This window comes from Bos taurus, chromosome 13, assembly GCF_002263795.3.
Source record: "Bos taurus isolate L1 Dominette 01449 registration number 42190680 breed Hereford chromosome 13, ARS-UCD2.0, whole genome shotgun sequence".
Lineage (NCBI taxonomy): Eukaryota > Metazoa > Chordata > Mammalia > Artiodactyla > Bovidae > Bos > Bos taurus.
The window spans coordinates 40506729-40529434 of record NC_037340.1 but is presented as its reverse complement, the minus strand read 5'-3'; the positions used below and the strand labels follow the sequence as shown (position 1 = coordinate 40529434).

At 42.2% G+C, this 22706-nt stretch overlaps 1 protein-coding gene across 5 annotated transcripts in view; it reads right to left on the bottom strand.

Annotated features, from left to right (window-relative positions):
* KIZ (kizuna centrosomal protein) overlaps positions 1–22706 on the bottom strand; it is a 93212-nt gene that overhangs the window by 54016 nt on the left and 16490 nt on the right. For 4 of the 5 annotated variants that reach the window (XM_059892557.1, XM_059892558.1, XM_005214341.5 and 1 more), the window contains 2 exon segments: positions 15378–16023; positions 14681–14996 (listed from right to left, as the gene is read on the bottom strand). In XM_059892557.1, the coding sequence (XP_059748540.1) occupies positions 14681–14996; positions 15378–16023 (962 nt within the window). 5 annotated transcript variants of the gene reach the window in all.

The window sequence follows — 22706 nt, the reverse complement described above, 5'->3', positions numbered from 1 at the left end:
AAGATCCCCTGGAGAAGGAAATGGCAGCCCACTCCAGTACTCTTGCCTAGAAAATTCCATGGATGGAGGAGCCTGGTGGGCTACAGTCCATGGGGTCGCAAAGAGTCGGACACGGCTGAGCGACCTCACTTTCCTTTCACTTTCAGTGTTTAAGGTGGCAGGACACCTGGAGTTCTCAGAACTTTGTGCAGAACACCAACGTGCTGATGTACTTCGTTTCATCACACAAATCAGAAAAAGTTTTATGAGTGGACGATGAATATACATGTACAATATAACAATCACACATCCATGATAAAAACCCAACCCATCAAAGCTAACAAGATCAGCGGCTTCCTACAGATTTGTCCTTACTCACTCGATGTTCTCACGCATTTTTTCATGCTCTAGTAGGCAAGCCACAGCAGGGACCGAAGTTTTAGAAAAAAGCAAGTTCTCAAAATCACAAAGATTCATTTTCCTACAGACCTGGAGAAGAGTTTTTTTTTTTTTTTTTACTCACTGCAGGGTAATTCTAGTAGAACACATCTGAGCATCACTGTGATGGAGGAAATGAGTCTAGAATTGCTTGAAGCAGCAGATTCAGACACATTCAGTCCATCAAAATGAGAAGCAAATTAAAACAGATTTACATTGATGAGGGAGAGCAGTGAGAAAAAGTGAGAGTCAGTTGGACACCATGGAGGACGGGGTTCAGGACTCCTCCCCACTGGGTTCAGATTCTCCTGGAGGTTAAGTTAACAGAGTGAGTCGCCCAACAAGGACTCAAACGGTGAGATCAAGTGTGAAAGTACAAGAACACATATCTTGGATGTTTTAAAAGCTCACTTCCTGCTTCATTTTGGGTTTTCGGCTGTCTTACATGCATGCACTCCCCATGATGCCCCCCACCCCCCAAGGGAAAGCCTCTCATTCAGGTCCTCAGCTCCAATGTCCCTTCTCTAATCCCACCTTCACAGTGATTTGTTTTCTTTCAGAAGCCTGTCACCGTGGCTCAAAGACTGTTCTTCAGAGGTGAGAAATATCAGTTAGGGGGACTGTGAAAGGGGAGCCGAGCCGGGAGGAGCTGAAGAGGAGGAAGAAAACAGCGGCAAGATGGAGAGGAGCCAAGTGTTGACGCGTTCCACCCGACGACTGGAGACAGGTCCCAGTTTTGTCCCAAGGACCCTTCCCCACCATCACCCACCCACCTTGAGAGGGGCTCACAGTGAAGCGCAGGGTTTGGTGGGAGCCAGTGGGCATTGCCTTGGCCCAGGGACACTCAGGGTGTGGCTACACAGTGTGGTCAGAGCCAAGGAGGCAGAAGCCCCACTGCTGGGCCCAGGTGTGAGCACCTCCAAGTCACTGGGGGGCACTGCCCGAGCTGGGCAGCCCACCTGAAAGGGGGTTCCTGGTTCACTTCGGGGTTCCTGGTTCACTTCAGGGTGAGGAAAAGGGACTGCAGTGGGTGTGGGGCCATCTGCCCTGAGGACACTCTGGGCGTGAGCTCTGAGTGGAGCTGAACTGAGAGGATCAGAGCAGCAAAAGGGATCTTTCCACTTGGAGTGTGGAGGGGGAAGAAGGAAGTGACCAGAGACAGTAAGAGGCCACCTGTCAAGATGATGGGAGAGCAACAGGAGGGGGAGCTCTGGGGCCACTAAACAAGGCAGGCGCCCCCTGCCCTACTCCAAGAAGACAGAGATGTTCATCACTGTGGTACATATTAGCATGTCAAGTTTACAGAACAGCCTAAGCTGATCCCTCGGAGAAGGCAATGGCACCCCACTCCAGTACTCTTGCCTGGAAAATCCCATGGATGGAGGAGCATGGTGGGCTGCAGTCCATGGGGTCACTCAGAGTGGGACACGACTAAGCGACTTCACTTTCACTTTTTACTTTCATGCATTGGAGAGGGAAATGGCAACCCACTCCAGTGTTCTTGCCTGGAGAATCCCAGGGATGGGGGAGCCTATCGGGCTGCCATCTATGGGGTTGCACAGAGTCGGACACGAGTGAAGCGACTTAGCAGCAGCAGCAAGCTGATCCCTAACGAGACATTAAAGATTCCAGGTAAGCCAAGCTGCAGCGTGAGATGTGAGAGTTGGAATATAAAGGAAGCTGAGCACTGAAGAACTAATGCTTTTGAACTGTGGTGTTGGAGAAGACTCTTGAGAGTCCCTTGGACTGCAGGGAGATCCAATCAGTCCATCCTAAAGGAAATCAGTGCTGAATATTCACTGGAAAGACTGACGCTAAAGCTGAAACTCTATTACTTTGGCCACCTGATACAAAGAGCTGACTCATTGGAAAACACCCTGATGCTGGGAAAGATTGAAAGCAGGACGAGAGGATGAGATGGCTGGATGGCATCACCAACTCAATGGACACGAGTCTGAGAAACCTCCAGGAGTTAGTGATGGACAGGGAGGCCTGGCGTGCTGCAGTCCATGGGGTCGCAAAGAGTCGGACACGACTGAGTGACTGAACTGAACTGAAGGTGCAGGGTGGTGAGACACCACTGTCCCACCCCAGACGACACCCTTGGAGCTGCCCAGGCTGGGGCTCAATCCTGTCCCCCCAGAACAGGGCTGAAATGTGACTCCTCAGTTCTCCTCTGCCTTCCCCCGCTGCAGGTGAACCTTGGTCCAGCTGCTCACACACCCTGGCTTCAATGAACCCCACAAGGTTTCAGACGAGGGTTTTCCTTTATGATACATTTTCTACTCTAATTCTCTTGGTTCTGGAAGGGATCCCATTTTGGGGGGAAAACTTATCACATCCATTTGGATGATTATCTTCTGGCTGAACCCTGAGTTCTGGGGGTTCACTGTGATCTTATGTGCTGATGCAAAGCGCAAGCTATGCTTACTCTGCACCATACCCACCACTTCTCAATGAAAAGGACCAGGAAAAATAAAACGCCCATTTTATCAGGATGCGGATTCTTTGATGCTAGAAATTAAATCTAACAAATGGCCAAGAATCAGAAGTGGGAGAGACAGAAGCCAAGTTCATTTCTAACTTAAGAAAAAAAAAAGGCTGGCCCACTGCTGCATGTTATACGAAAGTCTATGTTAAGAGGGTAAATTCGAAGCAGTCTCATTACAAGGAGAATTTTTTTCTATTTCTTAATTCTGATGGATGTTCTTTAAACTTACTGTGGTAATTATTTTGTGATGTGTATAAGTCAAATCACTATGTTGCACACCTTATATTTATACAGTGGTGTATATCAAGTATATTTCAAAAAAGCTGGAAGGAAGAGAAAAAGGCTGGCCATTTCTGTCTCACTTCATGGACGTCCCTGATTCTTGACTTCTGAATCCCTCGTATCAGATTACCACAAGCTAATTAGTTATCAGATGCCAACATATGCCAGCCACTGTGCCAGGTGCTTGTGCCAAAATGTGAATCTGATGAGGGTGATAAATGAGAACTGAGAAGTCAAGCTCGGTAAGTCAATAGTCATACCTGCCAGATGACAGCTGCAAAATGTCACTGCTCTGCAATTCTTCCTGCAATTTCACAGCACATTTTGAGCAAGGTGAGATCAAGAGAACATTTCAAACCAAACAATTCCTGATTTGTTTCCTGTGACGGGCAGGGCTAGCCCGAGAAATAAGGCAACAGGTTTGTATTCTGGGTAACTGTCCAGCCTGAAATGTTTACAAAACACAATCACAGCCTGAAATCACATCTTCTACGTGTCAGCAGACAATCATGAGCTTGGAAGGCTTTCTAGAAATCACACTCAGGAAAACAGCAAAGTATTGTGTACAATCTAAAGGGACGAATTGTTAACAGGCTTGAGCAGGCTTGTCACAAGGGGAGAAACATGATATACAAGGGAGAAAGCCGTCCCAGGAATAGATTGAAAAGGTAAAGAGCAAACCAAATGAGAAAGGACTGGGACAAAACTATGCACTTCATCATGACAAAGGAAAGGGACCAAACGAGATCCGGTTTCTTAGGTTTTCAGGAAGGAAGAAGCGGCCAAGCAGAAGTGATTATGAGGGAGACGGGAGCAGGGGACACAGTGAAGAAGGGAGGGGCAGGCTTGGGTGCTGACATTGTTTATGGACTGGGTGGGGGACCAGGTAGTCACCTGTGATAATTAACCGAGCAGTATGCTCAAGATTCAGAGAAGGCAATGGCACCCCACTCCAGTACTCTTGCCTGGAAAATCCCATGGGCAGAGGAGCCTGGTAGGCTGAAGTCCATGGGGTCGCTCAGAGTGGGACACAACTGAGTGACTTCACTTTCACTTTTCACTTTCATGCACTGGAGAAGGAAATGGCAACCCACTCCAGTGTTCTTGCCTGGAGAATCCCAGGGATGGGGGAGCCTAGAGGGCTGCCATCTATGGGGTCGCACAGAGTCGGACACGACTGAAGCAACTTAGCAGCAGCAGCGACAGCATGCTCAAGATTTGTTTGCTTTTCTGCATGCATGCTATACTTCAAGAATAACACTTATCTTTAAAAAGTATATACAAGAAGGACTTCAGCCTCATTTAGTGCCATCAAGGTAATGCAGGCTAATCCTCGCATTAAGAAAAATACATATATATATATGTGTGTGTGTGTGTGTGTGTGTGTGTATATAAAGTATGTCTTTGATAGCATTAGAGAGACAAAGTAGGAAGGAACTACAGGATCAAACTTTAGAGAAAAAGGAAATTCTAGGAAAGAACTACAAGATCAAAATTTGGAGAAAAAGGAAATTCAGAGAGATGACCCTAATGTTTGCAGCACCTTTTCTTTGAAGGGCACGTGCCAATGTTTGAAAAGGTAGCTGATGTAGTGGGGTCATCTTTGGATAACCCTAGAGAGCAAGAGAATAAAAACAGAAGTCCAGGTCCACCAAGGGGAACCCTAATAAATGATTCATACTTGGAACTGGACACTTGGGGCTACTTCCTACAGATAAGGGTGAAACAGACATAGTCTGGCCCTCAGAGGGACCAAAGCCTGGCTTCAACCCATCTCACTCCTCAGACCTGGGTGAATGTGACCCAGGACTGCTTCTGCCCGAGGTGCTGCCAGGAGCAAATGTAAATCTTCTTTAGGTTTCTTCCTGAAGCTCATGTATTTTATATATATAAAAGTCATTCCAAAAAAGAGCAGAGAAAAAAGGGGACATAATTATTGACATAAGCAGGATTTCTAAAATACAAATTTATGCCCACAAATTTGAAAACTTAGAAAAATGGATCTCTTTCTAGTATACTACATATTTTCAAAATTGACTCAAAAATATATGAAAACCTGAACATACAGATGAGCATTTAAGAATCAGAATAAATAATCAAACAAAAATGGAGAGAACTTTCATCAGCAGACCTGTTCTGCTGGTGAAAGCAGCTCTCCCGCTGTAGCCTTTCAAGTGCCCCTCTGTCTCCCCTACCCTGGCTCCACTCCAGGTCCCCACCTCTTCTGACTGAGGCCAGCAGCCTATGATGAGACGGCTGGCAGAGGTGGGACACTGGGTTGAGGCTGGCCAATGGACAGTTTTTTCAATGTCTGTTCACACGCCAGGTGACAGTGGCTGTAATTACTGCCTACTTTGCTGACAATCGGGTCTCGGGATTCCTGTCCTCTTGAAAACCTGGTTATGAACTTTAAAAAATTTAAACCAAAATAAAGATAAGAAAAGCCTAAGCTATGTCAGATCAAAACAGGTGAGCTAACAGGAGAGGCACAGGCAAGACTGGAGAATGAAATGCCAGGTAGAACTTGAAGGGGACACACTGCCCACCCCACCCCACCCTGGCACTGGGCTATTTTTTCCATAAGTGTAACGCAGGACCTTTCTTTGAGGAAAAATGCCAGAATACGTGGAGTGGCGAGAAAAAAGCTCAGGGGAGCACCTGAATTGAGGGGCAGAGGTCATGTCCAGGAAAAACAAGGCATAATGAAGACAAACGAGCAACACAGAGCAGATATCTGAAGGTCTTATCATGCTGGAAGGAACAACATGCTTCCAGTGCCTCTTAAGTAAACTCTGGGCCAATGTGAAAGTTGTAACAGTTGTAAACCATTACTCCAGGCAACATGACTCCAGCAGCAAGTCTTTTCTCAGTTGTAAGAACTTCCTTCTTACACTTAACTTTTGAGAGGGGCAAAATTAAAATCATTGGATGAGACTCCACCTATATGACTGCATTTTTCTGACCCTGAGGAACCGAGGCTTTCATTTGACTTAGCGTAAAAGGCAGCATTACATTTTGCTTTCAGGCATGCTCCATGGGGAGAAAGAACAAAGCAACTTTACAAGTACTTCGTTCAAGCTGGAAGAAAGGCATATAGCACTGCACCAGCTTATACGAGGCTGGGAAGCACCAAAATCAATATGGACAGAGCCAAAGGTCAAAACGCTGATGCTTGGTTTTCTTTTTCTAATTAAAGAATCTATTTGCTTCTTGAGCGTCCTCATTCAACCTGAAGAAATATTATGCCTGATGACACTCCAGTTATGCAGGCAGTGGAGAGAGTTATCAGCAGACAGTTATGAGTGCAGACTCTGGACCCAGACAGCTGAGTTCAAAGCACGCTGACCCTGAACATAACCTCACTGTGTCTCCGTTTCCACCTCTGTAAGATGGTGATGACAACAGGAATAAATATACTGTTATAAATAAAGCTCTTACAACAGTGCCTGGCACAGAGTTGATGCTACTAAAGGGAACATCATCATACTGGTTGTGGTTTATATGTTCGAGCACAGAAACTGGGAGCATGAGTCTGGCATCTGCCAGTCAGTCTGGACGTAAGCTGCACCTCCAGCCAGCTGTGTGACCTGGGCAGGTTGTTAATCTCTCTAAACCCTACGTGAAACACTCTATTTGGCATCTGCAGCACAAGCTTGGCCCTCAGTTCTCCACACTCTTCACTGCAGACTCTCCCCAGACACCTTTTCTGGTTCCTTCTGAGCTTCCTGACACTGAATGTGGAGCTAGTCCTTGAGCTGCTTTCCTATGCATGTTTATTTCCTAATGTTCCTCTTGGGGCCCATGGGGCTTTAAAATGCATTTACACTATGATGCTTTAGTAGAGTTGCAGGATATAAAGTCTACAGGCAAAAATTAGTTGCATTTCTATATAATGAACAATCTAAAAGGGAAATTAAGAAAATAATCCCATTTACAATAGCATCAAAAAGGACAAAACACTTACAAATAAACTTAACCAACGAAGCTAAAGACTTGTACATTGAAAACTATAAAACACTATTGAAAGAAATTAAACACCAATAAATGGAAAGACAACTCATGTTCACGTATTAGAAGACTAATATTGTTATAATGTATATGCTACCCCATATGATTGACAGATCCAATGTAATTCCTCAACCTCCCAGCATCATTTTTTTTTTTTTTTACAAAAAAAGCAAACAATCCTAAAATTCATATGGACCCACAAAGGACTCTGAGTAACCAAAATAACATTGAGAAAAAAGAACAAAGCAGGAGAACACATGTTCTCATTTTAAAACATACTATAAAGCTACAGAAATCAAAACAGCATGGTACTGGCATAAATACAGACATATAGACAAATGGAACAGAATAAATCAATGCATATATAGCCACTCTTATCTGGACAAAAGTGTCAAGATAGGGAAAATACACAATGGGGAAAAGTCAATCTCTTCTTCAGGTGGTGCTGGAAAACTGGATAGCTATAGACAAAAAAAAAAAAACCTGGATCCTTATATTATACCAAATATGAACTCAAAATGGATTAGAGACTTAAATGTAAGACCTGAAACTACAGAACTCCTAGAAGAAAACACAGGGGGAAAGCAGCTCGACACTGGTCTTAGCGAAGATTTCTTGGTTATGACACCAAAACCACAGGCAATGAAAACAAAACCAGACAAGCAGGACTATTTCAAACTGAAAATATTCTATACAGCAAAGGAAACCAGCAACAAAATAAAAAGGCAATCTAGTGAATGGGAGAAAATAATTGCAAATCATATGGCTGACTGGGGTCAATATCCAAAACATATAAAGAACCCATACAACTTAATAGCAAAAAATCCAAGCTTCTGATTAAAAAAATGGGTGGAAGATCTGAATGGGCATCCTTCCAAAGAAAATAAGTACAGCCAACAAGTACGTGAAAAGGTGCTCAACATCACTGATCATTAGGGAAATGCAAATCAAAACCACAATCAGGTATCTTCTTACACCTGTAAGAACTGCTATCATTAAAAAGACAAGAAATAATAAGTGCCAGCAAGGATATAAAGGAAAGGGAATCCTCTGTGCACTGTTGGTTTGAATACAAACTGTTGCAGCTGCTATGGAAAACAGTATGGGAGTTCCTCAAAAAATTAAAAATAGAACTACCATATGACCCAGGAATTTCAATTCTGAGTATTTATCTGAAGGAAATGAAAACACTAACTTAAAAAGATATATACACCCCCATGTACACTGAAGCATTATTTACAACAGCCAAAATACAGAAGAAACTTAAGTGTCCACTGATGAATGAATGGATAAAGAAATTGTGGTATATATTTACAATGGAATATTATTCAACAACAAAAAGGAAATCCTGCAATTTGTGACAACATGGATGAACTTTGAGGGCATTATGCTAAATAAAATAAGTCAGTCAGGGAAAGACAAATGTTGTATGATCTTACTTACATATAGAATCTAAAAAAAAAACCCTGAATTTTATAGATACAGAGAACAGACTGGGAGTCTAGTGGTTGCCAGAGGCGGGCAAAGGGTGGGAGGAGGCCAAATGGATGGAGGCAGTAAAATGCACAAACTTCTAGTTACAAAACAAGTTCTGGGGGTGTAATGTAGAGCATGATGACAACAGTTAGGAATACTGTATATATGAAAGTTGCTGAGAGAGTAAATCCTTACAATTCTCACAATAAGAAAAAAATTTTAACTATGTGTGGTGATGGATCTTACTAGCCTTACTGCGATGATCATTTCCAATGCACAGAAATGTCAAATCACTACTCTGTACACCTGAAACTAATGGAAGGCTATGTGTCAATTGTATCTCAATTAAAAAACATAGAAATATCTTCAAATGAAGGAAAATGAGCCTCCCAAAAGTTAACTTTTCATCAATATGCTGGAACAAGTGGATATCCAGTGCAAAAAAAGAAAAAATAACTTAAACACAGACATTATACCTTTCACAAAAATTTACTCAAAATGGTTCATAGTTCTAAATGTAAAACACCAAACTATAAAACTCCTAAGAGATAATATAAGAGAAAACCTAGATGACCTTGAGTATGGAAAGGCCTTTTCCATACCCAAAGATATGGATCCATGAAAGAAGTAATTGACAAGCTGGACTTTATTAAAATGAAAAATTTATATTCTGCAAAAGATAATGTCAAGAGAATGAGAAGACAACTTATACACCAAGAAAAAATATTTGCAGGAAAAGAAATATTTGATAAAGGACTGTTATCCAAAATATACAGAGAACTCTCAAAATTCAACAGTAAGAAAATACAGCAACTCAATTAAAAGTGAGCCAAAGACTTTAAGAGAGATCTCACCAAAGATGATGTACGTACAGCAAATAAGTATATGGAAAGATGTCCCACATCATATGTCACCAGGGAAATGCAAATTAAGACAATAATGATGGGGATTCCCTGACGGTCCAGTGGTTACGCCTCTGAGCTTCCATCGCAGGAGGCACTGGTACCATTCCTAGTCCAGGAACTAAGATCCCACATGATGCGTAGCATGGCCAATAAACAAACAATAAACAAAAGTGACACAACAATAAGACGCCACTGCACACCTACGAGAATGCCCCAGATTCAGAACACTGATGACACCAAATGCTAGTGACGACGGGCAGTGGCAAGAACTGCCACTCAATGCAAAATGCTACAGCCATTCTGGTAGACAGTTTGGAAGTCTCTTAAAAAAACTTACAAAAGTAATGGGAATACTAGAAGAAACAGAGAACGGAGCAGAAGAAATATCTGAAGAAATAATGGCTGAGAATTTTCCAAATAAACCAAACCACAGATCCTGGAAGCTCAGAGAACACCAAGCAGGACAAACACCCAAAACAGCACACCAAGGAACATCATAAAAATCCTTAATGTGTATGCATGCAACAACAGAGCATCAAAATACATAAGCAGAAATTGGTAGAACTGCAAGGAAGAATAGATAAGCCCACTATTACAGTTATGTATTTTAACACACCTCCATCAGTAACTGATACATCCAGCAGGTAAAGAGTCAGCAAGGATATAGCTGAAGTGGAGAGCACCATTAATTAACCTGATCTAACTTACATGTACAGGATACCTCATCCAGTAACAGTAAGATACACATTCTTCTCAAGCTCGCATGGAACATTTGCCAAGACAAACCACATTGTGGGTCATAAAACATACCTCAACAAAGTTTAAAGAACAAAAATCATAAAAAGTATGCTCTCAGATCAAAAGAAAATAACAAAGATTATAGGAAATCTAAAAGTGTTTGGAGATTAAATAGCACATTTCTAGATAACAAATGAATCAAAGAAGTCTTAAAAGAAATTTTAAAATATCTTGAATGAAAATACAACTTACCAAAATTTATGAGATGGAGTGAAATCAGTGCCTATGGAGAAATTTATAACACTGAATAGATGTTTTAGAAAAGAGGGAAGATCTAAAATAAATAAGCTAAGCTTCCACCCTAGGGAACGAGAAAAAAAGAACAAATTAAATCCAAAGCAAGCAGGAGAAATCACAAAATTTAGAGGAGAAATCAATGAAATTGAAAACAAGAAAGAAAATCAACAAAACAAAAAGCTGGTCCTTAAAAAAATTGGATACACCTCTAGCTACTTTATCTGCAAGACTCTTCCTCTCCATCGTATGCCAGCCTGATCACAGGAGGGCGCTCCACCACCCTCACTGTCCTGTCCACACTGCAGGTACCGGGATCACACAGAGGCACACCAGTGGGCAGGAATATCAGGGGCCATCTCAGAATTCTGGCTAGCTCGTGGGTAAGTCATCCTGAAGACACTGTTTCTCCTAAATCAAGTGATTCACCATATTACCCTTCTCTCAAAATAGCCTTCAACTGCTCTGCAGAACATAGAGATGAACTATATGTACATTAACTGCGCACTGAAGGCCTTTCTCAACCATGGTGACATTCCAAACCTTCACTCTGACAGCTGCTCCCAGACAAGCCTTCAGCCAGGCCCTCTTCCTGCCCCCCAGCCCCACCCCTTGTGTTCTCTGTACCTGCACTCTTTCTTCAGACCCATTCCACCCCTTACCCTCCTCCTCTGTACTCAAAGCCTGGACATCCTTCAAGATGCTGTATCAACACCTGTATAAAACCTGTTCCGACCCTTTGGACTCACACCGAGCTTATCTCTATTTGAATTTGTCTTAAAGTACTGTGGTGGGTTACAAAAATTGACCATAAACTTCTCATTGCAGGGTACACACCCTTTGCAATGCAACTCTGCCACTCATCTCAACAAGAGATGGGCTGTCTTTATCTACCTCTTGACTCTGCGCTGGACCCTGTGGGTGTCTTTAGACAATGGGACGTTAGCAAACAGGATGCAAGCAGATACTTAAAGAGCATCTGTGCACTGGACTTCTCTCCTGCTGTCTTGAGAACCCCACTACCTCTCCCAGGGTGACTGAGGCTGAACTAATCCCCCCAAATAAGGGACAAGTGGCCAAGTTATCCCTGTAGCCCCAAATGACACAGGGTCAACCACCTGTCACATGACAAATAACGAATATCTAGTGTTCAAAGTCCTAGAGCTTTGGGCCAAACTTTGTAGCGAACTGCTCACTCCTTAAGAAAATACAAGATTCAAGGTCCTCCTTTTTAACATTTCTTTTACCCAGCTTCATTCTAGTAAGTGCGCTTGTGAGAAAGGTTAATTACAGCTTGTAATTACAGCTCAGGTGCAGGAATCACAGCATGGGGCTCTACGTCTGGGTCTGGAGGTGTCCGTAAGAGAAGGCAGAGAAGCTCCTAAAGGTGGAAGCAAACCCAGGGTCCATCAACAGGTGAGTAGATAAACAGAATGTGGTTTATCCATACACTGGAATACAATTCAGCCATAAGAATAAAAGAAAGTTCTGAGACATGCTGCAGCGTGGACCCACGGGGAAACCAAAAAACTTGTGTGACTTGCTTTCTTGCGAGACTCATTTCATTGTGTCTCTACAGTATCTCCGAGACATGCCTGAAGTCATCATCATCAATCTCAGCAAATGGGAGGGTCCAGTTTCCTGTTCAATTCTTGCTGTCTTCCTTTGTCCCACCTCTTCACCTTTGTTAACTAAAATTCATTCTAGTAACTTTTCTCAGGCCCCCAAAAGATACTAAAGTAAACTGAGAAGCTCTGGCATTAGGGCGGTATTCTGTAAATATGAAGCCACAGGCTCAGATTAATAAATAACCCTCTGAGCAAAGGAGAAGAGCAAAGGCTGGAGAGAAAGGAAGAGAATGTAGGGTCTCGAGAGATGTGGGAAGTCTGCGAGTTAACAAGAACTACTTAAAACCACTGTAAGGAAAAAAGTAAAACCACTGTCAATCTATGCTTGAGGAGGACTTTCACCACAGATCAACAGACTCAGATTTAGTAACATGGACACAGAAAACCAGCATCACCAACTGATCTTTCATTCTGGGGGCATTCTATTAAGATAAACCTTCAAAAATTCCTCAAATGCTTGCTGCTGCTGCTGCTATGTCCCTTCAGTTGTGTCTGACTCTGCGCGACCCCACAGACGGCAGCCCACCAGGCTCCCCCATCCCTGGGATTCTCCAGGCAAGAACACTAGAGTGGGTTGCCATTTCCTTCTCCAATGCATGAAAATGAAAAGGGAAGTCGCTCAGTTGTGTCCGACTCTTAGCGACCCCATGGACTGCAGCCTACCAGGCTCCTCTGTCCATGGGATTTTCCAGGCAAGAGTACTGGAGTGGGTTGCCATTGCCTTCTCCAACTCAAATGCTTAGTTTCCAACAATTTTTGGTAAAATATACTCCAAAATTTCAAGAAGATGGTTTTAGGGTCACAAGAAACAGTCATTCATATAGAATAGGAGATAGAACATCCTTAATTCTACAGTCATACTCAACCTATTCATTTCAAAAAAGGACTGAGTCCTGAGTAAGTCCACTACTCCTCCTACCAAAATACCAACTTGTGCAAGAACTGCTATAAAAAGAAGGCAAATACCACCTGAAATAGAAACATTCTCTTCTTAGTAATAAAGTTTCTAATGATGTAGTACATAATAACCCATACCTCCTCAATGAGAGGCAAGTACCATTACTAGAAAAACCCCATTGGGCTTGCCTCTGCTATAAAGCAAATCTCCCAAGGATGGGCACCACAATGGTTCTTCCATCTACAGCACAAGTACTTTATACTTAAGTGCTCTTAATAAATATTTCTTAAACATCAGTTTGAAGTCCATTAGACTATAAACTTTTCATTCTAAATTGGTAATGAGTGGTAAGAGGCAGTATATTAAAAGCTACACTGGTAGTTTAAAGAAAACATAACACCCTCATGTGCAAGAAATCCACTTGGCTTTTCACTGTTGCTGGGAATGCTGGAGAGCGAGTGATGGCATCACAGTGTCACATGTTCCAAGGTGGGATGGGGGCAGGGAGGCTGTATGGAGGGTTGGCCCCCCGCCTAGGTGTCAATCTTACACCCCTGGCCTTGGTGTCCTCATTTTATTTTTTAGGCCGCTCTGTGTGGCATGGGGATCTTGGTTCCCTGACCAGCAACTGAGCTCAAGCCCTGGGAACTCAAGCCCCCTGCCTTGGGAGCATGGAGTCTTAGCCACTGCACTGTCAGGGAAGCCCTAGTGTCCCATCTTAGATGGTGAGCTCTACTCTGCGTTGTTTACTGAGGTTCCTTGTACCCCTAAGATATTTGATGCTATTAGTGCTACCCTTATTGCAGAACTGATTCTCAACATGTTGTTTCTATGTTTCCTACAACTCCACTACCTCCAATCAACAGCAAACCTGGGTTTCTTGCATTGCAGGTGGATTTCTTTACCGTCTGAGCCACCAGGGGAGCTCGTGGAAAAAAAAAATGAATTTTTTTGACTTGAACTTTTATGACTTGGATTTTATAAGTGCTCAAAATATATAACATTGACACTCCTCTTGAACCTTAAAGTCTCCAATGTCCTCACATTTACACTGAGAAAAGGAAAGCTGCCTTACATATACACTTATTAAAACTTATTAATGCATATTTAATTGTATCACAAAAATGACACAAGGGAAAGGGATAGAAGGATTAAGCAAATTAATTAGATACAAAGTTCTCAGTCTCAAAACTTAAATTCCCAAAAGTTTAAGTGTTTGTCACCTGTGTTACTACAAGTCCAAAACGACTGGTTTTCTAAAAGAATGGTGGGTAAGAAGTGGAGGGAATTACTTATGAATTAACCAGGGATTCTTTAGATATCATTATTAACTGCCAGTCACCATGATTTCAATGATACTCAGAGTTTTAAAGCTACTTCATTAAAAAAAAAAAAGAAACTAGTCCTTATCCAAAAGACTATTTATGAGAATTAAGGGACTTACACACTTACAGCTGAGTGTTCAATAATATACTCCCAGTGGAATGGTCTCTAAAAATATCTATAATTAAAACTGAACAGTGAAAAAAAATGAATGACTTACTCCTTTGCTGGCAAGTTAGTGAAGGACTCATTTGGTGAATCAGGAGTGCTTGGGGCTTGCAAAATACAGTTAGGTTTTCCGGTGGATGGGGCATCTCTTTCTTGCTCAGAGTGGATTACATTTAAGGTCTCTGTTCCATCTTCTTGCTCCATTGTGTCTCCCAGATTTGTCTGTAGTTCTGGACTCTTTAAAATCAGATCGTCTTCACTTACAGAAACTGTGAGGTCACTGCTACTGCTCAAACTCTCCTCCTCCTGCTCTTCCTGCTTTTTTCTGAAGGGCTCCTGTGACTGTGAGTCCTCACAAGGAAGGTGATCTGTAACAGGGAATATGAACAGATGGCCAATCACTGACTTCAGGGAGCTGGGAGAGGTAAGATGCTCTACCTCTCAGAGCAGAACTACTCATCAGCTAGGAACATGCAGAAACAATCCACAAGTAACTGTGGTGTTTTTTTAAAGCACATTAAAAATATTTTTAAAATATCACAGTGGGTTTAAAAATCAGAGAATTTGTTTGCAAAGGTACTTCTATGGACATATTTAAGAATGCATTAGAACGGAATTCATTGGCACAGTCACTACTTTGTTTTGGGACAGATACGACAAGACGGTATTTTGTATTTTTAACACACACACCACCCAGAAAAACTAAATACTGACAAAAATCAGCAAACCGTCTTAGCCTCTCACCCCACCTGAGGAAGCTTTCCTGGCAGGGGGCTTCTCTTGAGGACACTCGTTTTCAGATGCACAGGATTCTGAGCCTGACAGCGGAGAGACTGGCGGTCTGGCTCTTTCTTCCTCGACTTCAATATGCTCCCGTGTCAGTATTTCTCCCTCTGATCCCTCTGATCTCCTGGAACTGTCACACTTTAAATCAGTGGTTCTGTTCTCTGGACTTAATCTCTCCCATAACGGGGAATGGAGTTCGGCCGACTTTTTGCCTTCAGATAAATTACTCTTGCTCTGACATGCGTTGCTTCCTATCTCGAAGCAATGAGTTTGTTCCTCCTCAGACAATGCGCTGGCTGTGACTGGCGTTTTCTCACCAATCTGAAGAGATGTCTTTCCATCTATTTTGTCAGACTTATTTAAGCACTGTGTGTCACCAGGAGTTTGTACTACACGGCTGCCTGTCACATCACTGCTCTGGGCTGTCTGCTGGTGTGAATGTGGGTCAGGAATTGAAAAGTTCTTTGTGGGTTGGGGAGATTTCCGCTCTGTAGTGAAATCTCCAATGCCTGAGACAGCTGACATTTGGCGGCCCATAAAGATGGTTGCTGGTTGATACAATCCTCTTGACATGGCTGTCCCTGAGTTAATTTCTGCCCGCATTACAACCTGCAGCCCCAAACGACATGAATAAGAGTTAAACATGCTGTCTGTGAACAGTGAGGTTATTTAGGTTGTTTTCAGGAACAAAATGAGGTAAGGAAGCATGACCAATGAAATCAACACCTACCATGTTTTATAAAACTCATTGTGTTTTGTTGTTGTTCAGTCGCTATAGTCAAAGCTATGGTTCTCCCAGTAGTTATATATGGATGTGGGAGTTGGACTGTAAAGAAGGTTACTATACATTAATAATGAAATATCAGAAAAGGAAATTAACTGTCTCATTCATAACTACATAAAAATACCTAGGAATAAATATAACCAAGGAAGTGAAAGATTTCATGTTGAAAACTATAAAACAGTAGTGAAAAACACTGGAAAAGACACAAATTAGTGGAAAAATAGTCTGTGCTCATGGATTGGAAGAATTAATATTGTTAAAAGGGCCATAATCGCCAAAGCAATCTACAGATTCAATGTGATCCTTATCAAAACTCCAGCGGAATTTTTCACAGAATCAGAGCAATCTTAAAATTTCTGTGAAAACACAAATGACCCAAATAGCCAAAGCAATCTTGAGAAATAAGAGCAAAGCTAGCAGCATCATGCTGTTTTATTTTGAAATATATTACAAAGCTACAGTAATGAAAACAGTATGGTACTGCCATTAAAAAAAAAAAAAAAACAGACACATAGATCAATGGAACAGAACAGAGACCACAGAAACAAACCCATACATGTGGTCATTTACAACAAAGGAGCCAAGAATATACAATGGAAAGAGGACAGTCTCGTCAACAAAGTTGTTGAGAAAACTAGACAGCCACATGAAAAAAAATGAACCTAGATCATTAGCTAATACCATACACAAAAATTAACTCAAAATGAATTAGACTTGAATGTTTTACAAAACCATAAAACTCTCAGAAGCAAACACAGATGGTAAGCTCTTTAATCTAAGTCCATGGCAATGATTTTTGAATCTGACACCAAAAGCAAACATAACAAAAGCAGAAACAAACAAGAGAGACTACTTCAAACTAAAAAGCTTCTGAACAGCAAGGAAAACCATCACCAAAAAGGAAAACTATCGAATGGGAGGGAATATTTGCAAATGATATATTGATGAAAGTGAAAGTCACTCAATCGTGTCTGATGCTTTGTGACCCCTTGAACTATATAGTCCATGGAATTCTCTAGGCCAGAATACTGGAGTGGGTAGCCATTGCCTTCTCTAGAGGATTTTCCAAACCCAGGGATAGAACCCAGGTCTCCTGCATTGCAGCTGGATTTTTTTACCAGCTGAAACAACAGGAAGTCTTGATATATTGATAAAGGGCCAATATCCAAAATGTATAAAGAACTCATACAACTCAAGAGCAAAAAAAATGGGCAGAAAAGTCTGAATAGACATTTTTCCAAAGAAGACATACAAAGGGCCAAAAAGCATAGGAAAACATGTTCAACTTCACTAATAATCAGGGAAAAGGAAATGAAAACCACAGTTAGATATCACCTCACACATGTTAAAATGGCTATTACTAAAAACAAGAAATAGCAAGTATTGGTGAGGATGTGGAGAAAAGGAAACCCCTGTGTACTGTTGCTGGGAAGGTAACTGGTGCAGCTACTAGGAAAACAGTATGGAGACACCTCAAAAGTTGACCTAGCAATTCCAATAAAACAAAGGCACTATCTTGAAAAGATATCTGCACCCCCATGTACACTGCAACATTACTCACAATAGCCAAGATACAGAAGCAACCTAAGAGTCCAATAACGGCTGAACGGGTCAAGAAGTGGTACAAATACACAATGGCATATTATTGAGCTGTAAAAAAGAAGGAAATCCTGCTATTTGTAACAATGTGAAAAAAATCTGAGGCATTATGCTAAGCGAAATAAGTCATACAAATACTGTATAATCTCTCTTACATGTGTGCATGCTCTTTGCAACCCTATGGACTGTAGTCCGACAGGCTCCTCTGTCCATGGGATTCTCCAGACAAGAATACTGGAGTGGGTTGCCATGCCTTCCTCCAGGGGATCTTCCCGACCCAGGGATCAAACCTGCATCTCCTGTGTGACAGGAAGATTTTTTTTTTTTTTTTTAATTTTACCACTGAGCCACCTGGGAAGCCCAATCTCTCTTACATTTGGATTAAAAAAACAAAAACAAAAACAAATACAAACCAAGTTCACAGATACACAGAACAGACTGATGGTTGCCAGAGGTGGAAGAGTGGGGAACAGAAGAAATGGGTGAAATTTTTTTTTTTAGTTTAAATAAACTGAAAGCATATGGAGAAAGTTATAGCAAAGCAAATGAATATAACTGAAAAGACTTATTAGTGAACAGAAGGTAACTTTTAAAACCAGGGGTTCGTCTTTACTGAGGGAAGGGGGAAAGGCCACACTGCTGGAGACAGCAGCAAATTTAGAAGTACTGTAACAATGTCTCAGCTAATAATCACCAACTACAGTTTTTAAAGCAGGTGGACCCTGACCGTTATTGCACTTTGAAAAATATATTTATGTTATTCTGCATGTTTTGCAGAATGTGGCAGTAATCTTTATTTTTCTTATTATTTTTCCCCACAGATAAGGAAATTAGTATCATGATGAATGCAGAATAGAAAAATGGAGCTGTCAGACCTAATTTCCATCTTTTCACACAGTACTATTACTGCTCTTAGTTTCTACGTAAACAAGTCCTTAAGTCCCAGTGAGACTTCCCCAAATCCCTTAATAAAAATTTACATATAACAATCCTGAAGGAATTCTTTCACTTTATTATATGTCAGACTGCATTGTGTCCTTCCCTAAATTCTTATGTTCAAGTCCTAACCTCCAGTATGACTGTATGTGGAGATAGAACTTAGAAGGAGGTAATAAAGGTTAAATGAGGTCTATCAATCAAGTAGACTGCTGTGCTTAGGAACAGACCAGAGATATCTCTCTCTCCACACACATGCACAGAGAAAAGGACACACAAGAACAGAGAGAGAGGATAGTCTGCAACTCAGAGCTCGCACCAGAAATCACCCCAGCTGGCACCTAGATCTCAGATGTCCAGCCCGTGACAAAATAGATTTGTTTTTCTAGCTACGCAGTCTGGGCTGTTTTGTTATGGCAGTCCAGGCAGACTGAGACTCCATGACAATGTGATTTTTAACTTTTCATTTTGCCACTGGGGTAGATGAGAGACTCAACCAAATTTTCACAACTGTAGCCAAAAGGAGACATTTCTGGCCAATAAATCCAATAGAAGTTGGAACTACCAAAATTTCAAAATGGGTCCATTAAATTCAGGCTTTAAAGGTACATCTTGTAAGTTTTTTGGTACTGACATCATGCTAAAATCATCTAATACATGTTGTTACCACCAGGTGGCTTTCCTTTCCTTTTCCTAATTGGTAGGTACCTCTGGCCTCAGTACCACAGTAAGTGGTGTGACGTCAGGACTCCTCAGCACGGCCACCCCAGGGGAACAGGAAGATGGCTGACTACAGCGACAGAAGGATCAGTGGACATGTGCCAAGCACTTACCAGGTGTCAAGCCAACTTCCATTGGTTACTTTTTAAACCCTTGAAATGACCATTTTTGTTATACCCACTCCAGGAAGACTTAGCAAGGGCAGACAATTTGCTCTTGGTCACAGGATTCAAACCCAGATACAAGGACTCCATTGCCCATCCGTTACGCCACAGCACTCAAAACTGAGTTAAACTCAAACTGGGTTACACAATAACACAAGAATTCCTCATAATGAAATCTGAAGTGTATGTCTAATTTCTCACTCCACTTCAACCAGTACAGAATCCCATCTCACCTGATCCAACTGGACTAGTCCAGCAGCAAGGGAGACCATTTCAGTCTCTCCTATGCTTAGCTGAAAATGCATCTAAATGGATACCTGAAATATTTTGCACCACGAGACAAGGCTGCTTTTATTCGACCAGGGATTTCTCCTAACTTTTGAAGAGCTTTCACCCAGACTACCTTAGAAGGCAGTGGCAGCAAGATAGCTAATAAGATGGACACGGTCTGAGTTTGAACTTGGGCTCCTGCAAGCAGTGCAGCCTTTGGCAAGTCAACCAACTTCTCTGAGCCTTCCTCTATAATGAGGGTAACAACAGTATCTACTTCCAGAACTGTCGACAGGATTAAATGAGTTGATGAATATAAAGTACTTACTGAAGGCCTTGGTAAAATAGATGTGCAGTGACTGTTCCCTGTTCTTACTATTAGGATTAGAAGCAGAAATAACAACCTGCACAGCCATTTTCCATGTGACCCTGGCAGGGAAGTTTCCAACAGTAGAAGTGGAACTCCTCAACCAGCCCTGTGATGAAATTCTCTCGTCCTTTACATTCTTCAGCCCTGGTAGGGTATAATTTTTCTGTGAAGTATCCAGTTCACTTCTGCTTTTAGGGGCATATATTTTACAGTATAACAGTTTAGAAACTTCAGAAACCCCACCTCAAAGTTTATGCTCTCATTCACAAATGCCATCTCCATATGGTACATATGTTTTGGGAACATATGTTTCGATGTGTTTTTAGGTACATGTCCTAGTCACTGTTGATACATAATAAAACTGGGCAAGGAGAAGAACATGCCTAGAGACCAATGGTATTAGAGTCTACCCCAAAGTGAAAAATGACCATGTATAATAGAGCAGGATGACTATATGATAGTAAAATTTGTGAGGATTCAAACTGAGACCTGAACTTTGTCTTTCCTGCTAATTAACAACAATGAGAGTTTACTAAGTGGATTAATACTAGAAACAAGTGTGGGGGATGAACAGACCAATGATTACTGAAGAGAACACATGACTCTGAAGAGCAGCCACCGGAGGCATGGACACACTGGGTGCCCTTTTATAAAACCGAGCCAAAGTTCCACCCTGAAAAAATAGACAACTACTATCTGATCATTCTTAGTAGAGCATCCAAGTTACTGCTTTTGGTTGAAAGGTGCACAATCACTTTTTAAAGATATCCTTCTGTAACTCAGAATTATCATGAGTTTGAAAGCTCCTCTCCCCTTCATTGGTGTTTTCCATCTCAATGGCCACCCCAACTCAGGGTCTCTGGTTCATTCCTTGCGTCTGAACAAAGCCTGGTTTCCTCGCTCCATGAGCTCCTTCCCCCAGGGCACCCACACCACACTACCAGGCCTGCCTTCCCCCACCTCTGATGGAACTGCTCTGCGCCCCAGCGCTTCCTCCACCTGCCCCACTGTGCACGTGCACGCACAATGATTCAGGGCGGGGGCGGGGGGGGGATGTCAATCACTGAGCGTGGGACGGAGTTCCACGATGGTCCTTTCCAAGCTCATCTTCTCCCACTTCCTGTAAGAACATTGGCCCTTAGCCAGGCTGACGGCTGCCCACCAGGCTTCCAGCTTCCACTCCCTCATTCACAACATTTCCAAACTGGAGAATATCTATCACATCCCCAGGGACTGGCACCTGCCCCACCCTTCATGTCAGCTCACACGGTACCTCCTCCCCAGGCCGCAGAGGATGCACTGCAGAGGAAGTGAACCCTCTTTCTCCATGGAGCTGGCCCTCAGCACACACTATCCTGGGCCTGGGAAAGAATAGCACTTTGTGGAGAACACCTGGAGGGCAAGCATCATGGCATTCCTAGAGGGACCTCTGCTTCTCAAACAGAGCACTCGCTCAACAATGATCCACTGAATTCAACCACGGGGCTAAGGCCAGTCCCTGGAGACCAGTGCTCCAGGCACAGAGACTAACTCATATGATGCTGAAAGAAGAGGTGCACAGGTTTCCAATGAAAGATAAAACACACCCCCAAATGATAAGGAATTGTTCTAGTTTAGTATTTAGTAAGTATTAACTACTTTGGAAACAATGACAGACTTTATTTTTTTGGACTCCAAAATCACTGCAGATGGTGACTGCAGCCATGAAATTAAAAGATGCTTGCTCCTTGGAAGAAAAGTTATGACCAACCTAGACAGCATATTAAAAGGCAGAGATATTACTTTGCCAACAAAGGTCTGTCTAGTCAAAGATACGGTTTTCCCAGTAGTCATGTATGGATGTGAGAGTGGGACTATGAAGAAAGTAGAACACTGAAGAATTGATGCTTTTGAACTGTGGTGTTGGAGAAGACTCTTGAGAGTTCCTTGGACTGCAAGGAGATCCAACCAGTCCATCCTAAAGGAAATCATCCCTGAATGTTCATATGAAGAACTGAAGCTGAAGCTGAAATTCTAATACTTTGGCTACCTGATACGAAGAACTGACTCATTGGAAAAGACCCTGATGGTGGGAAAGACTGACGACAGAAGGAGAAGGGGACGACAGAGGATGAGATGTTTGGATGGCATCACCAACTCAATGGACATGAGTTTGAGTAGGCTCCAGGAGTTGGTGATGGACAGGGAAGCCTGGCATGCTGCAGTCCATGGCATCGCAAAGAGTCAGACATGACTGAGCGACTGAACTGAACTGAACTGACTGAACTACTTTGGGATTTTGCTGTAATGCTTTACCTTTTAATTGATGGAACATCAATGGGAAATTGAAAAAAGGAAACTTATATATGTCTCAAAGTGTTACCTAATTGATTCTTACATATGCAAACAGACAAAGCTTTTAAGGTGGTAACACTTTTCAGTAAAAAGCAAACACTTCTAATTATTCTGT